Source organism: Eleutherodactylus coqui, chromosome 1, assembly GCF_035609145.1.
Source record: "Eleutherodactylus coqui strain aEleCoq1 chromosome 1, aEleCoq1.hap1, whole genome shotgun sequence".
NCBI lineage: Eukaryota > Metazoa > Chordata > Amphibia > Anura > Eleutherodactylidae > Eleutherodactylus > Eleutherodactylus coqui.
Window position 1 is genome coordinate 446,175,035 of NC_089837.1, and position 17,985 is coordinate 446,193,019.

The 17,985-nt window shown below is 43.4% G+C and overlaps 1 protein-coding gene across 1 annotated transcript in view; it reads right to left on the bottom strand.

Annotated features, from left to right (window-relative positions):
• Window positions 1-4,816: 4,816 nt before the first annotated feature.
• Window positions 4,817-17,985, bottom strand: part of B3GLCT (beta 3-glucosyltransferase) — a 393,556-nt gene continuing 380,387 nt past the window's right edge. Inside the window, exons 14-15 of the mRNA XM_066583040.1 lie at window positions 12,627-12,771; window positions 4,817-5,829 (exon numbers count right to left, since the gene is read on the bottom strand). Coding sequence (XP_066439137.1) covers window positions 5,668-5,829; window positions 12,627-12,771 — 307 coding nt within the window. The 3' untranslated portion in view covers window positions 4,817-5,667. The remainder of the gene's footprint in view (window positions 5,830-12,626; window positions 12,772-17,985) is intronic.

Below are 17,985 nucleotides of genomic sequence, written 5' to 3' on the forward strand. Positions count from 1 at the left end.
GGATCTCCCAATAAACCTTCTCCTCATTTTGGCGGATGATCTGTTCTTAATGAACTTGGAAAGAAGGTAGGAAAAAAAAACAATGACTGGATGTTCTTAAGGACAGAAATGTATAAGAAAGTTGGGAAATATTACAAAATGAGATCCTCAAAGCACAATCGTTAACAATCCCTAAAAGAAGGAAGAATGGGAATCATTTAAAGTGTCCCGGGATGGATGAACACAGAACATGAGGACATGCTAAAAAGTAAGAAAAATATGTTTATCAAATAGAAAGAGGGCGAAATATCTAAAATAGAATATAATGAGGCCTGCAGAAACTGTAGGGCAAGTGTCAGAAAAGCTAAAGCTAATAATGAATTGAGGCTTGCAAGAGAAGTCAAAAGCAATAAAAAATAAAAGGATTTGAGGGTGTGTCAAAAGCAAAATAAAAGCAGCAGAGGTAATTGCTGAACCATTCGTCATAATCTCAGGAGAAGACGCAGAAGATTGGAGAAGGGCAAATGTCCCTATGCTCAAAAAAGGGAAGACGGTGGACCCAAGAAACTACAGACCTGTGAGCCTGACTTCTATACCGGGAAAGATCTTTGAACAAATTATTAAACAGCATGTATGCAAATACTTGTGTGAGGGTATATATATATATATATTGCCATATGTTCTTTATACTTTTATACCTATATGCAAGTTTTATTCAATTCCAAATGAGAAAAAACTTAAATGTCACCTTACATCAGATATCCCAAGGCTTTGCAAGAAGATGTTCTAGAAATTCAGAGAAGATACCGAACCAGACGCAAGGACGCATGTACTTGGCTGTTTTCCCAGAAGCCCATATCAAGATGTTCAACCATGTACATAATTTTCACTGTCTCAGGCCAGAAAACCGGACTGCCCATATATGGTTATAAGCCCATCACCCCTTGGTGGTGAGGGGGGCAGAATGTATAAGATCTCATGTAATCTGTAATAAAGCGCGCAGTTTTTTCTCCCGTGTGAGGAGCTAGACCAGACTCCTGTGTGTGGTGTCTCTTCTTACGGCCGGCAACGGGGCAAGTGGGGTGGGCCTGATTGGTGTTGCACTTAGAAATTTAACCCTCATACTTGGATGAGAATGGAGTAATTGACCAGACAGAATCACCGACTGGGTTGAACAGGGAAATGCAGCAGATGTAGTATATCTTGACTTTAATAGAGCAATTGACCAAGTATATCATACCATACTTATTGAAAAAATGTCCAAATAGGGGATTGACAAGGCAACTGTTAGGTGAATTCACAACTGGCTGAGTGATCTTACTTAAAGAGTGGTCATAAATGGCTGCACATCCAATTGGAGGAATATCTCAGGTGGGGTACCACAAGGCTCTGTCCTGGACAACATTTTTATAAATGATCTAGATGAGCGAATTGAGGGGAAACTGATCAAATTTGCCAATGACCAAAAGCTAGGAGAGATAGCTAACACTAGGGAAGAGAGAGAGAAAGAAAGATGGGATTCAAAAAGCAAAAAAGGCAAACAATTCTGAAATGTATTAGGAAAAACAGAGTCTAGATCACGTGAAGTAATTATCCTCCTCTACTCTTCCTTGGTCAGACCTCATCTGGAAGACTATGTCTAGTTCTGGGCACCCCAATTTAAAAAATAGACATCGGCAAACTGGAGCAAGTTCAAAGAAGAATTAACAGGATCATGAGCGCCTGCAAATCATGTCCTATGAGGAACGGTTAAAGGATCTGGGAATGTTTAGCTTGCAAAAAAAAGGCTGAGAGAAGACTTAATAAGGAAGACTAGAAGCAATGGGATGAAACTGAAAGGGAGGAGACACAGATTAGATATTAGAAAAAACTTTCTGACAGTGAGGGTGATCAACGAGTAGAACAGGTTACCACGGGAGTTGGTGAGTTCTCCTTCAATGAAAGTCTTCAAACATGGGTTGGACAGACATCTGTCTGGGATGATTTAGTGGATCCTGCATTGAGCAGGGGGTTGGAACTGATGACCCTCGAGGTCCCTTCCAACTAATGTGTCACCTCATTGATGATTAAATTATGTCCAGCCATGACTCAGTATGCAAATCATTAATGCCTTTCAGCAAAGCAATCAGCGCCTTACAAGATGTCTATCAATGCAAAAGGTCAGAACAATCTCCAGAACCAGCAATTACTTGGAGCAACTCAGACCAGATGTCATTAATAAACTAGAATTGTTTTTTCACCCATTGCTGCTTGAAGACAAACATCAGTAATTGATCAGCTCTCAGGAAACACCTAACGCAGTTTATTTCATATCTCTATACCACTGTTCCTTAAGATACGGTACCTAAGGCTCCTTTTACATGGCCTGAATGGGGTTGTGAGACAAGTGCAAATTAACAAGATTGTGCTAGTTTACCTGGCTTTCACACAAACAGATTCAGATTACATGGGGCATGAACGATCCCCCAAACTGTGTTAATGCTCTTGGCAGTTCTTCCCCAATTCACACAGGAAGTTGTTCTGCAATGGTGGCACCTTCACATGCCCAATTGGACAAACAAACATTCTTATCCGATCGTCAGGTTAGGTAAAAGGCTATTGAATCTAGTATCCCCTGCTTAAAAAAATACATTGAAGTACCCCAAGGTTATAATAGGTTATAATACCTATAATTGCCTATAAAAAAAAACACTGTATAAGCACAGAGCAACAAGTCCCTACAGAAACTACAAGTACCGCCAGAAGGACACTAGCCGCAGGTTAGAAATCAAAGCTCTATATCAGTGTTAAGGCTCTTTTCACCCTGCTTTCTGCAATGTCCGTCAGAAGCATACATCAGGAGGATATAGCTTTGGATACCTCCGATGTATGCCACGGTATTCAGGTTGCATCTGTTGTCCATTGGCATCCATTGTTTAAAAAAAACAAAAAAACTGTAGCATGTGATTCACATTTTTTTTAAATGGATGCCTCTGTATGTTATCATGCAATCTGCTGCACTAGTCCATATAGGGGGAAAAAAAAGTATGGTGATGGACATCAGCCAGACAGTTCAACATACATTGGGCGAATGGGGGGGATATAGATATATTTCATGAATGCACCAGTAGCTTTACCAGCACATACTGCAAAAGTACTCTGAAAACATAGTGTGAAATTAGCTTGACCCTAGTAGCCTCTACTGAATAAAATAACATCAATGTACCCCAGAGGCTAAACTCATACACTGTGCGGTCTACTACAAGCATAACATGAGCACAGTGTGAGTGCCCCCTAGAGACATGTACCTCTAACACAAGTTGAGAACCTAGATTCTAGAGCACTGATCTCCAAATTGTGGCACTTCAGCTGCTATTGGGAACTGCAGTCTTGAAACAGCCAAAGAGCCGGTGATCCCCACTCTAGAGGGAGCAGAGCATCACTTTTTTAACTCTATAACTATCTGCATAGAGAGACTTCTTTAAGTAGCAATGATTAAAATAATTAACTTAGCAAATGCTTATTAGAGCTCGGCATTGGTGGATCCCTCACACTGTGTCTAGAAAGGGGTAACTTTTGTGCTTCTAAGCCATTCAGTTATTGAGAGAGTAAACATATTTCTTAGTGGAGGGATTACATGGGATGATTATCCCTCAAAATTTGTTCAAAACACACTAAATGTGCAGTGTAAATACAAAAAAGAAAGCGCTCACCATTTGTTCATAGGTTCTTATCACTGACTTTCAGTCAACATACAAACTATCACCAGATCGCGGGCTTGTCGTTCAGTGTAAACGCTCCCCATTTCACGTAGAAGGTGAAGTGCTGAGCGAGAAGCCAACGAGAAGCCCTCCATCCAGCGGTGAAGTCTATTAGTGTAAACGCTCTGCACGAGCGCTAACGACCTTAACGGTGACGTCAGCGCTTGTGCAGTCGTTTACCCGACTGTCGTTCCATATAAAAGGGCTATAAAAGTACTATTTCGTGACGTGTAGTCAGCACAACTGATAAGAGAATGGGTGTAAAATGTCTAATTGGATACAGTGAAAAAGAATGACTAGTGTCAGCATGAGTATATACGTTTTTGGACACACCAACAGTACAGTCTGTGTGACGTTTGGAGCATAGACTGGGTATCCAACAAGGACAGCTACACTTGAAAGAATTTCTGGGGGCTCGAAACAATTAGGCTCTCCAAGACCAGGACATGAATGATTGCTTGATTTTACATATTTGTATGGATCCTTTCATCTCTTCTGACTTTGTCTTTTATGTCTTTTAATAAGCTGGGATTTGACCACCACATGTACAACATGCAGCTGAATCTGCTGCAGAAATCCGCACGTAAACCCACATATCCAAGGGCCAATCCACGCGGGTGTACGAGTTGTACCCAATATTCTCAGCTGCAACTCCCATTGGACACACATTTGTGAGCTGCCCGATACCCATGGGCAGTAGACATTGCATGTTCGATCCTGGTCTGTGATACGGACCAGAACTGGACATGCTCAGATTTTTTCCCACACAGACCATCGGTCCATGTGGAACAATGCCCGTGTGTACAGCCAAGTTGACTATAGTGGGTCCTATGCTGTCTGTGAAATACACAGATAGCAAATACGCCTATGTCAATGGTCGCTAAACGCAAATTTTGATGGGGAACTTTCTGTATGCTGCAGTGTTTGTTGTAGCCAAATTCCACCTGTGGTAAAGTGCCCTTACTGTGCCCCTTAGCCAAGCCTTTACCAGTCTTCCAGACACAAACTATCAATGAAAGATTGCATTGGCATTTACATATTTTTCAGAATGCATTTGTATAATTTCCAAATGTAAGAGGAAGAAATGGTTATCTGCCATAACTATAATTGTGAAAGGAAACAGTTAAGGGAACCGCAGATTAAAATGGAAATTTCAAATTTTCATGAAATCGTTTCTTCCCAAAAAGTTGGACAACTTTTCAAACTAGAAATAAAAGTAACCATACTGACCTGCTTCAGATCCACGCTTGATAAAATCTGTTTGGCAATATAGTGTCTAAATATCTGATAACCATTTGTTAGAAATGGACTTGAAACAGACTTCACAACTGTGTTTTTGTCGCCAACAGTTTACCACTACAGCTGGCAGAGAGAGCCCTTAAAAAGGCATATCCCTCCCCCGCTGCTCACAGAAAAAAAAAAAACATGACAAATGCACTGTTAATTTGCTAAGAGTTTCAACCTCAACTCAATAGACAGTTTTCTGGTTCCCTTAAAGGGGTTGCCCAGGACTGGAATAAAGAGCTTGTCCATAGATTGTGGCTTGAAGCTTGGCCCTTTTCACTTAAATCGAAATGAGTTGCAAACCTAGACACCACCTATGGACAAGAGTGGCACTGTTGAAGAAAAAAGGAGACCTTTTCCCTAATCCTTTCCCCTAATCCCAGATCACCCCTTTAGCATCAACCATCTTACCACTTTTATTTATAAAAGGCGATAGTGCCAATTTTATGCCCAGAACCAACATTTCATAGATTTTATCATTATGATCCATCAATTAAGCATTAGGTACAGACTGCTGTCACTAGTTCCACAGGAACAAAGGCTGTTCATTCCCATAAATACTGCTTCATCCCACAAAAAGTAGTTGCTTGGTAAAATCTGAAAGGTATGAGCCCAAAAACTGTTTGTACTTTGCTGTGATGTACTTTTATGAAGTGCTGTGAACTCATAGATCTTCTTTTACATGTTTTCTCTTTTGTGGTTCCTCACTTTTCTTTTGTGCCAGCCAGGAGTTGTACACTTTGATGGGGTCAATGTTCCAGTGCTTGTGGAATGATATAGGGACTTGGTGGGAAAGGAAATCTTTAGAATAGTCAGCTGGTCGTGCCTAAAAATAAAAATACAAACTAATATGTTAAACAATCCACATATACCAGTCTCTTTCAGTTATACTGATTTAATTTAACAGAGTACTGAAAAATCCTTTATGTTTTTATTTTCCTAATGCAGTGCCTACAGTATGCCGACAGCAGACCTCTGTGTTTTTAGCATCATCTCTGGCTTTTCACATAGACACTTTTGCAAAAGTCCGGTCTACCCTCCACTATAACCGGCTAAATTATACTCAAACAGTTTTGACTATTATATATATATATATATACATATACATACACTAGGTGATATACCCAGCCTCTCCCGCGTTAATTTGATACAGGTGTTTATGTGTTTTTTGCACAGAAAATTTTATGAAGTCAAGGTTACTTTAGAGTAACCGAGGAATAAAATATGTATACACATAGAAGAGCATTAGATTCTCCTCAGGCTGCATGCACTGATGTCCCTCTGCAGAGTGTGCCACCTCTCCCACCCTCCTCATTTAGGACCTAAAGAATGCTCGCACCAAATTTCACGCTTGTACGACACCGAGAAGTTACATTACATAGGGGTGCACTTAGTTTTTCACTTAGCATTGAATGGTCGAGTTGTGACCCCTTTACTTTACCTCTTTAGGACCTAAAGAATGGTCGTGCCAAATTTCAAGTTTGTATGACATTGGGAAGTTACATTACACAGGGGTGCCAATACTTTTACAATTAGCATTGAATAATCGAGTTGCGACCCCATTACTTTTCCTATTAAGGACGTAAAGAATGTTCCTGCCAAATTTCATGCCCGTATAACATCGGAAAGTTAGAAAATTAGATTTGGTACATTACACAGGCGTGCCAATACTTTTGCACTTAGCATTGAATTTTCAAGTTGTGACCCCTTTACTTTTCCTATTTAGGACCTAAAGAATGCTCCTGACAAATTTTATGTTTCTACGACCCCAGGAAGTTACATTACATAGCGGTGCCAATACTTTTGCACTTAGCATTGAATAATAAAGTTGTGACCCCTTTACTTTTCCTATTTAGGACCTAAAGAATGGTTGTGCCAAATTTCATGTTTGCACGACACCGGGAAGTTAGAGAATTAGATTAAATACATTACACAGTGGTGTAAATACTTTTGCAGTTAGCATTGAATAATAAAGTTGTGACCCCTTTACTTTTCCTATTTAGGACAAAAAGAATGCTCCTGCCAAATTTCATGTTTGTTCGACACCGGGAAGTTAGAGAATTAGTGCCGAGTAAGTCAGTCATTGAGTGAGGGCACACACACAGTGAGCCTTCAAGATACAATGGCCTCAGGATGCAATAATTCCAACATACAATGGTATTTTACCCAGGGCCATTGTATCCACACTCAACATACAATGTCACAAAGACAGTCCGGATCTGCGACACGTGTACTATGCTGGAAAATCCAGCCAATCAGCATGGGCATTTCACTGGTAAAACACCTGTATTACTGAAATGCATGTAGTGATTGGCTGTCTAGTAGACCATAAAGGAAAGCTGAACAGCATTCTAAACGTATGAAGAGCATGGATACACGCCTCCTCTGTGGGAATAGTCCTGATAACCCAACCATATAGATCAATAAAACTAATAGAAGGCAACTTCCAAAGTGCAATGTCAAAAAAACCCTAAACCTTATTAAATAAAACAGGTGTGACGTTTCGGCTGAGCATGCTTGAAAAAGACTATGCTCAGCCAAAATGTCGCACCTGCTTTTATGGAACAAAAAGATCCTTTTTTGACATGGCGCTTTGGAAGCCGTCTTCTGCTTCTTTTGGCTGTCTAGTGGTGCCACTTTACAGTACCGTACTGCATGTTCTGTACTGCGTGACCTTTGGACGACAGACACTACATATTTGGACACCATGTACATTTTTGGTACACTGTGTGTTCTGTGCGGGACTCTGAAGAAGCTCCTGTCCTCTATATAGAAAGTGATTTACAACCTTCAGTAGATCTTTGACTGTTATATGCGAGGACTTGCTTTATTTGTATTAGTTATTTGCCTATTTTTTGTTCATTTTTATTTTTGCATTACTTTTGGAGGCTTTAAACCCAATTCCAGTTTTTCATAGAGTTATGGTGCAAAATACAATATTTTGAACACCCAATGGTCGGTCCTGGAACCAATGAATATGGTATGCTATGAGACCATTATATAGTTTACAAACCACAGTTAGTTCTAAGGTCTACCAATTCTAAGAGTCACTTTTGAATCAATGTTTCCTGGTTCCTAAAGCAAGACCTCCACTTCTCTTTTACACAACTTTTTATAAAAGCCCCCATACAGATGTAGTAGAGGCAATTTTGTGCATAATGAATTGTAGTCTACTTTGGATAACCCTTCCATAGGAGTGATTTAAGGCTCCTGAGTATCAATGTAAAATCTGTAACATGGCCTCCCCACCTACCATCTGTCACTAATACTGATCTCATATGGTGACTACAACTCTTCACCCCATATGGCTATTTTCCATACATCCTTGGGATGGGTTGGGGAGGAATTCAAGCAAGCCTGACAGAACTCCGTAGACCAGCAGGAGGGACGCGGACAGTGCCTGCTACAAAAGTATGATAAGACATCCCCTGAAAATAAGACCCTGTGTCTCTTTTGGGGTGAAAATTAATATAAGGCAGTGTCTTATTTTCAGGGAAACATGGTAGTTGATCATTAAGGTGGGGGAACTAATGTAATGCATAATCAGTAGTGGTCCTTAAGAATGAAAGCCCCTCATATGGATAAGCGATGGGGTCTCTGACAGAAGAACTGCCCTCTTTGGAGCCAACAATGTGTGTGCATGTGTTTGTGAATATACACACAGAAAAGTCATTAAAAAGTGGTTAATTCACTCATTTCAAAGCCACGGTTCTGTCCTCACGCGTCTTGATAAAAGTGTTTTTCTGTAAAAAATGACAGGGCTCGTATGTTTTATAATTCACAGCACCCAAAGCTCATATTCCATTGTCCCTGACTATCTCTATTTGTCATGAGGGATTTAACAACATCCATTCTTCATTTACTTGGTTTCAATAATTGTAATTTAGAAAGCAGCCTGAATCTCCGCCATGGACAACACTAACAATGGCTAAGTAAAGCCGGCTTAGTTGTGATAACAGTGGCCAGTCCTGGATTTATTGTGATGTGTATGGAGGTCAGTACATCATGTTCTTCGCTGTATTAAAGTGACAAAACAAACAGCGCTGAGTATTAAATGAGGAGAACACCTCAAAAGCACGTGTGATTACTGCATTAACACAAACCTGCCCTTCTATTATGATTACTGAATGATAATGGCTTCAGGGGCAGCAAGTTTACTGTCCGTTTTCATGGTGGTCGGAACATTCATGTAATACTTTGACAATAAACTTAGGGGAACACTCAAACAGAACATCGGATCTTGGTGATACAAAGATTTAAGACAATCTTTACTCATATAACTTGTATATTGTAATTTAGGAACAAAATCATGTATCGAGGGTAAGGAACCCCTTCCTTTGTGGGTTTACCCCCTAAGGATCAGGGACATTTTTAAAAATGTACAGCCTATTTTTAAAATTAGCATATTTACGCTAAAATAAAGAACAAGAATGGGTTCCTCATTTTGTTTTAGACGTTTTGATATATAATTTGCATAGGTTTGGATTACAGGGAGTATATGGCAACGGTTTTAGTTGATGTCGGCAGTAGGTTTTTTTTTTTTAATGCATGTGTTTTTAACTGTATTCTGGAATTTTTTAAAACTTATATCTGCTTTTGTTATGTCCCCCATGATGTGACATAAAATCTCTGGGGGTCATTCACATTGAGTTTTTTTTTTAATTTCACACTTTTGCACTGTAGCTGGGGCATGCATAGGAGCCCCAATTACAGGGAAAAACATCCCCTGTAGTGACAATAGTCACTAATAGAGCTGATCTGGGTCTGCTAGAACCCTGCAGCTCTGCTGTGGCAGTGAACATCCAGCAGTCACGTGATCTCCGGGTCAAATAGTGGAAGTAACATTTCCACTTTCTCTCTACATTACATAGTGCTCATTGAGCGCTATGTAGCCTGTAAAGGAGAAAGCAGAAGCGCTTAAACTGCTTCTGCTTTCTTCTCCAGGTCCTTGGCTGTGACTAATAACCGAGGACCCAACCTACTCCTGCTAGATTGCAGGAGCTTTAATTCCACGCCATACTTTTGCTATTGGCCAGAATTAAAGGGGTTGTCCCGAGGCAGCAAGTGGGTCTATACACTTCTGTATGGCCATATTAATGCACTTTGTAATGTACATTGTGCATTAATTATGAGCCATACAGAGGTTATCAAAAGTTTTATACTTACCTGCTCCGTTGCTGGCGTCCTCGTCTCCATGGTGCCGACTAATTTTCGGCCTCCGATGGCCAAATTAGCCGCGCTTGCGCAGTCCGGGTCTTCTGCTGTCTTCAATGGGGCCGCTCGTGCAGAATGCCGGCTCCGTGTAGCTCCGCCCCGTCACGTGCCGATTCCAGCCAATCAGGAGGCTGGAATCGGCAATGGACCGCACAGAAGAGCTGCGGTCCACGGAGGGAGCAGACCCCGGCGGCCATCTTCAGCAGGTGAGTATGAAGACGCCGGACCGCCGGGATTCAGGTAAGCACTCTCCGTTTTGTTTTTTTAACCCCTGCATCGGGGTTGTCTCGCGCCGAACGGGGGGGGGGGGGGGGGGGGGTGTTTAAAAAAAAAAAAAAAAAACGTTTCGGCGCGGGACAACCCCTTTAAAGCACAGGACCAAGCACCGTAAATTTACAGTGCTTGGTCCTTAACCCCGATACACATCTGGATGTAATGATTTACCCACCACCTTATGTGACACAATGGCATTTTGTACTTTATGCTTGGCATTCACACCATTATCTACATACAAAGTAACTCCAGGTAGTGAGTTCAAGTCAATCAAAGGACTGATTACGGCCCAATGCACACGGCCGTATTTGCACTGCAAGATCCATGGCTATGGATCCCACAGCAAATACAGCCCATAGGGCATGCATTGAAAAATGCATTTCCATACCCACGAGCGAAAATCAACTGCAATATTCCGCTTGTGGGGTGGAAATTGCAATATGTCCTATTCTAGTGTGAGCCTCGCACTATCCACGTCATCATCGGCCCGACGGCTCTGCACTGTGCATGCGCAGCTGTGCGCCAGCCAGCACATCCGCAGAGCAGAGAGAAGACGCCGGGCAGGTAAGCCAGGCGTCACTGGAAGGGCACAGGGTCGCATCCCGCTGCAAGGATCTCACAGTCAGAATCTGACCCGGCCGTCTGCATTAGGCCTAACTGTCTGTGATCCTGAGGCACTAAGAAGAACACTGCTATTTCCAGAATGCTGGGTAGGTTTAACCACGTATACACCAGAGTTCTGCACATGTACGTGCAAGTGTCCACAGCTGGAGAATTCTCAAGAAGTAGAGTTCATCAGTCTTCCACACTACAATGGGTGAGTTCAAAGGACATATATGCTGCACATGGAGACAGCAGCAGATGTTACTCCCTAACATTCTGTAGCACACACAGGAGTAGGATCAGCATGGAGCTTACAAGAGAAGCATTGAGAAGAGGAAATGTTAACAGGTTGACCAGTCATGTGACAGGATATTACACCGTAATATCAACAAAGAATTGTGGGGACCAAGGAGATTTGAGGCACCAGAACAGGTGATGAATCACTAAGTTGAGTGTACTACAAAAAGTTTAGTTTTCATATACTGTGTTTTTAAGATATGAATACACACAATTGCAGCATTACTGAATATTCAGTTATTGAGTAACTTTTTTTTTATTTTACAAAATTTACTTAAAGTTGTATATCCATTTTACTTCTGTGTATTTTCAGATATTTAAAAACTTGTACATTTTGTGAAAACATCACATGACCAGTAAACATCACTGAATGGCCACTTTCTCAGACACACCTATCTAGTAGCGTATTGGGCATTCTTTGGCTTTCATAGCCACAAAATTTGTTGTGGCTTTTATTCACATGTACCAAGGAATCCATCTCTGGCACCATACTCCACCTCCACCAGCCTGAATAGTTAACCTACAGGAAGGGTTCATCAGTTCATGCTGCTTGTGCCAAATTCTGACCCTCCCATGAGTATGGTGCAACAGAAATCTGAATTCATCTGACCAGGTGATGTTTTTACACTGATCCAATTTTTGTGTTCTTTTGCCAACTGGAGTCTTGTCTTTCTTTTTCTCTTAGACAGCAATGGCGCTGGAACTAGTTGTCTGTCTGCAGTTATAGCCCAGCTAAGCTTAAGAAAAATGAGTTTTGCGTTCAGACATGTTAGTTGGTGCACTAGTATTGTCTTTGTCTGTAATGTGCTTAAACGCGCCCAGTCTTTTCATTAGAGAGATTCTTGACATCCTCCTCTGACCCCTTCCACTGACGAGTTGTTAATGTCCACAGTATCCGGTTTTGCTTTATATATTTTTCCTCAGAAACACCATTCTCTGTATATGCTGACTATCATTGCATGAAAAAACCTCACAAGGTTGATAGTTTTTGAAATACTGACTTTGGCTATTTTAGCACTTTGTTTGAAAGTCACTCAGACCACTCAATTTTCTCATTCTAACGTGAATTCACACTGAAACTGATCCACGGAAAACTTGTCACTTGATTTCATGCTGCGCTCCGGGGTCATTGCTCTAATTTCCATACGGGAAGCTCCAATCATGAAAGGGTCGGTGTCTCTACTAATGTGGCCATAGGGTGTATAATATATGTCATTAAAAAAATGACGCTCTTACCTGATGGAATAGTGGGCTGTGAGTGACGGAGATCCCCAGGCCACTGGCGCACATCCCAAGCACCATGTCATCAGGGGCATCATTGCTGTAACACCGACATTTACTGCCAATAAATTCCTTTACAGCTGCTCTGCTAAACACCATCCTGAGGGAAAAAGCAGAATAGGAGCCAGAATCAAAAAATTTGCGCTAGAAAATTTTTTTTAGGAAGTAATAAATTACCCACTTTCTTTTACTTATTAAACCTATAGCATATACATATTCTTTTTTTTCTATCCTGCTTTTATTTGCTGATTGTATATTTTTTATTCCAGCACATAATTATGGGCCATACGGATGTAGGAATGTCAGAATACGACCACTCGACTTTTATGAAAGTGTTGTCGGTATCTCTGAGACATGCGTAGAGATTAGAGATGAGCGAACGTACTCTGTAAGGGCGATTTCGCAATCAAGCACCGCGATTTTCGAGTACTTCACTACTCGGGTGAAAAGTACTCGGGTGCGCTGTGGGTGAGTGGGGGGTTGCAGTGCTTAAAATAAGAATTAACTCACCTCTCGCACGCTCCGGATCTTCCCTTCGTTGCGGCTTCATCTTCTCTCCGTCGCGGCCGGATCTTCTTTCTTTGGCCCGGCGGATGTGCACGGCACGTCGGTTGCGTGCCGCGCGCATACGCCAGCCCGAAGAAAAAAGATACGGCCGCGACGGAGAGAAGATGAAGCCGCGAAGAAGGGAAGATTCGGAGCAGGTGAGTATATTCCGATTTTGGTCTCCCGCGGATCCGGACGGCTTCCATAGGCTTCAATAGAAGCCTGCAGGAGCCGTCCCCGCGGGAGACCAGCACGAAAATGGAGCATGGTCCTTTTTTTCATGCTCCATTTTTTTTTTAAATCACTTTTATTGACCATCCACGGGTATTTATCTACCCGCGGGTGGTCAACGCATCCCTATGGGATGCAGATCCGCATGCGGGTCATCCGCTGCGGATCCTAATTCATATGGACATGAGGCCTTACAGATAAGTAAAGCAAACCTAAGTAATGGGCCATTTACACGGGATGATTATTGCTCAAACTAACAAATTTGAGTGATAATCATACAGTGTGAATGCAAAATAAGTCGCTTACTAATCGTTTCCAGTTCGTTATTGCTGACTTTCAGTCAGCAAAAAAACTAATCGCTGGCTTCTCATTCCGTGCAAACGCACCCCACTCAGCACTTCACATAGGTGAGACGCTGAGTGAGAAGTCAGCGAGAAGCTCGTGATCCAGTAGTGAACTCGGCCTGTATAAATGCTCTGCACGAGCGCTAACGACCTTACCGCTGATGTCAGCACTCATGCAGTCATTTAACCGACTGCTGTTCCGTGTAAAAGGGCCATAAGCAAGTGTGCTGTCTTCTTAAGTGTGCTGTTTCTAAAGTGTGTGACTTGTCATTAGTGACTTTGGAAGAGTCACGTTTACTTAATTACTGCCTACTAGAGATGAGCGAGCACCAAAATGCTCGGGTGCTCGTTGCTCGAGTCGAACTTTCCGCGATGCTCGAGAGTTCGTTTCAAGTAACGAACCCCATTGAAGTCAATGAGCGACTCGAGCATTTTTGTATATCACCCATGCTCCGCTAAGGTTTTCATTTGTGAAAATCTGGAAAACCTACGAAAGTGATGGAAACGACAAAGAAATGGTTAGGTGCAGGCGAGGGGAAACATCTCAGGTTCCCTGGTCTCACTATTAAGCCACAATAGCGGCAAGAGAGCCCCCCCACCCCCCGCTAACAATTTTTACTTCGGACAAACCCTCATTAGCAAGGCACACCTTAGCTAAGCACCACACTACCTCCAACCAAGCACAATCACTGCCTGCGTGACACACCACTGCCTCTTCTCCTGGGTTACATGCTGCCCAACCCCCCCCCCCCCCCCGCACGACCCTGCGTCCGCAGCGCACACAAAAGTGTCCCTGCGCAGCCTTCAGCTGCCCTCATGCCACACGCTCGTTTCATAGCCACACCACCCTTATGTCTATTTATAAGTGCGTCTGCCATGAGGAGGAACCGGAGGCACACACTGCAGAGGTTTGGCAGGGCCAGGCAGCGACCCTCTTTGAAAGTGTGGGTGATAGCATACAATGCTGTTGAGAATTGATAATAGATTGACGTTCGATCTTCATTCCAATCCTGTGCCACTTCCGTCAGGAGCTGCAAACGTGGGCATAAAGGGGAGTCCGCTGCCAGCCCAGCACTTCTACACATCTCCACAATGCAGCAATACTCGGTGTGGGAAGTATGTGAGCGGGCCCTGGGTAAGCCTCTGTCCCAGCAAACACCTTGTGGGGCCCAAGGTGCTGCGAGTGACATAGCAATGGGGAATCCACACACTACTCACTCTGTTTGGGTGTCGGAAACCTCTTTGACAACGCAAGGGGTAAACCATCTGCACTCTGCACCCTACCCAAGTCTGTCAGTGTTTTGGGGACAGACAGGTAAAACACGTCTATGGGAAGTCTGTGTGCACCCACAGCATGGGTGGCTCCCAGGAACCCACAGACGGTACATAAAGAAATCCCATTGCAGTGTCCCGGATAGCTGAGGTAACGTGAGAGAAAATACATGTTGGCTTCGGCCCACACTTCATGCCCTAGTCAGTCTGTTTTTTTTTTTTTAAAGTGCCAGGCAGGTACAACTCTGCTATGGGAAGTCTGTGTGCACCCACAGCATGGGTGGCTCCCAGGAACCCACAGACGGTACATAAAGAAATCCCACTGCAGTGCCCCGGATAGCTGGGGTAACGTGAGAGAAAATACATGTTGGCTTCGGCCCACACTCCATCCCTAGTCAGTCTGGTTTTTTTTTTAAAGTGCCAGGCAGGTACAACTCCGCTATGGCAAGTCTGTGTGCACCCACAGCATGGGTGGCTAGCAGGAACCCACAGACGGTACATAAAGAAATCCCATTGCAGTGCCCCGGATAGCTGAGGTAACGTGAGAGAAAATACATCTTGGCTTCGGCCCACACTCCATGTTCTAGTAAGTCTGGGTTTTTTGGGGGGCCAGATAGGTAGAACACCGCAATGGGAAGACTTAGTGCACCCATAGTATACACAGAACCCTGTAATATTCCTGTAGCAAAGGTATAAGCTGTAACAGCTATGTTGCAGAAGTCTAGGGAGACCCCAGTAACATTTCTGTAGTAACAGTATAGACAGACCCCAGTAACATTTCAGTAGTAACAGTATAGACAGAACCCAGCAACATTTCTGTAGTAACAGTATAGACAGAGCCGAGTTACATTTCTGTAGTAACAGTATAGGCAGACCCCAGTAACATTTATGTAGCAGAAGTATAGGCAGACCCCTGTAACATTTCTGTAGCAGCAGTATAAGCAAACCCCTGTAACATTTATGTAGCAGCAGTATAAGCAAACCCCTGTAACATTTATGTAGCAGAAGCATAGGCAGACCCCTGTAACATGTCTGTAGTAGAAGTATAGGCAGACCCCAGTAACATTTCTGTAGAAGTAAAGGCAGACCCCAGTAACATTTCTGTCGCCGCAGTATGAGCAGACCCCTGTAATATTTATGTAGCAGAAGCACAGGCAGACCCCAGTAACATTTATGTAGCAGCAGTATTGGCAGACCCCTGTAACATTTGTGTAGTAACAGTATAGACAGATCCCAGTAACATTTCTGTAGCAGAAGTATAGGCAGACCCCAGTAACATCCTAGTGGCTGCATTATAGGCAGACCCATGTAAAATTTACGTCACAGCAGTATAGGCAGACCCCTGTAACATTTACGTGGCAGAAGTATAGGCAGACCCCTGTAACATTCAAGTGGCAGCAGTATAGGCAGACCCCAGTAAAATTTCTGTAGTAATAGTATAGGCCAACCTCTGAAACCATGAGCATAGGCGAAGACCGGAAAAATTAGTTGGATAAGAGTGTAGGCGTGGGCCCGAAAAATAAGTGTGCCAAGAGTACAAGTGTACCTGAAAAATTTATCAACCGAGAGGGCAGGTGAAGCCCATAAATATTTTTTGGAAGATACAGCTCACTGTTGCTTAATTTGTAACAGAGCCTGTAGGCAGCCCTGTTGAAAAACGTGGTTCATGTTAAAGTATCAATACTTTTGAAACTTTGAAAAATTGTCAAAACATTGGTAGATGTAGATGAGCCTTTTGGGCCGCAGAAAAATTGGCCGCTCAGCGCGATGACATGTTGTTTCTGGAGGAGGAGTAGCAGGAGGAGGACTAATGTCAGAGACAGATTGACAAAGAGAAATGCCCCGTTTTCCCGGTGATAGAGAGGAGTGCTTTTATCTGCGGTTGCAGCAAAAAGAATTTTTAGGTTCCGCTGCTCTCCGCCGGTGGAGAAGAGAGGTCTGGGGAAATCCAGGCTTTGTTCATCTTTATGAGTGTAAGCCTGTCGGCACTGGCAGTTGACAGGCGGGTACGCTTGCCCGTGATGATTCCCCCAGCTGCACTAAACACCCTCTCTGACAAGACGCTAGCTGCAGGGCAAGCAAGCACCTCCAGCGCATACAGCGCAAGTTCGTGCCATGTGTCCAGCTTTGACACCCAATAGTTGTATGGAGCTGAGGCATCACGGAGGACGGTGGTATGATCGGCTACGTACTCCCTCACCATCTTTTTACAGTGCTCCCTTTGACTCAGCCTTGACTGGGGAGTGGTGACGCAGTCTTGCTGGGGAGCCATAAAGCTGGCAAAGGTCTTGGAGAGCGTTTCCCTGCCTGCACTGAACATGCTGCCTGATCTCCGCGCCTGCTCTGCTACTTGGCCCTCGGAACTGCGCCTTCTGCCGCTAGCGCTGTCAGATGGGAAGTTTACCATCAGTTTGTCCACCAGGGCCCTGTGGTATTGCATCACTCTCGAACCCCTTTCCTCTTCGGGAATGAGAGTGGAAAGGTTCTCCTTATACCGGGGGTCGAGAAGGGTATACACCAAGTAATCCGTAGTGGCCAGAATGCGTCTAACGCGAGGCTCACGAGAAAGGCAGCCCAACATAAAGTCAGCCATGTGTGCCAGGGTACCAGTACGCAACACATCGCTATCCTCACTAGAAAGATTACTTTCAGGATCCTCCTCCTCGTCCACGGGCCATACACGCTGAACAGATAGGAGGCAAGCAGCATGGGTACCCTCAGCAGTGGGCCCAGCTGTCTCTTCCCCCTCCTCCTCCTCCAAAACGCGCTGAAATATAGACATGAGGGTGCTCTGACTATCAAGCGACATACTCTCGTCCCCTGTCTCCTGTTCAGACTGCAAAGCATCAACCTGTATGCTTTGCAGCAAACTTCTCAGCAGGCATAGCAGAGGAATGGTGACGCTAATGATTGCAGCATCG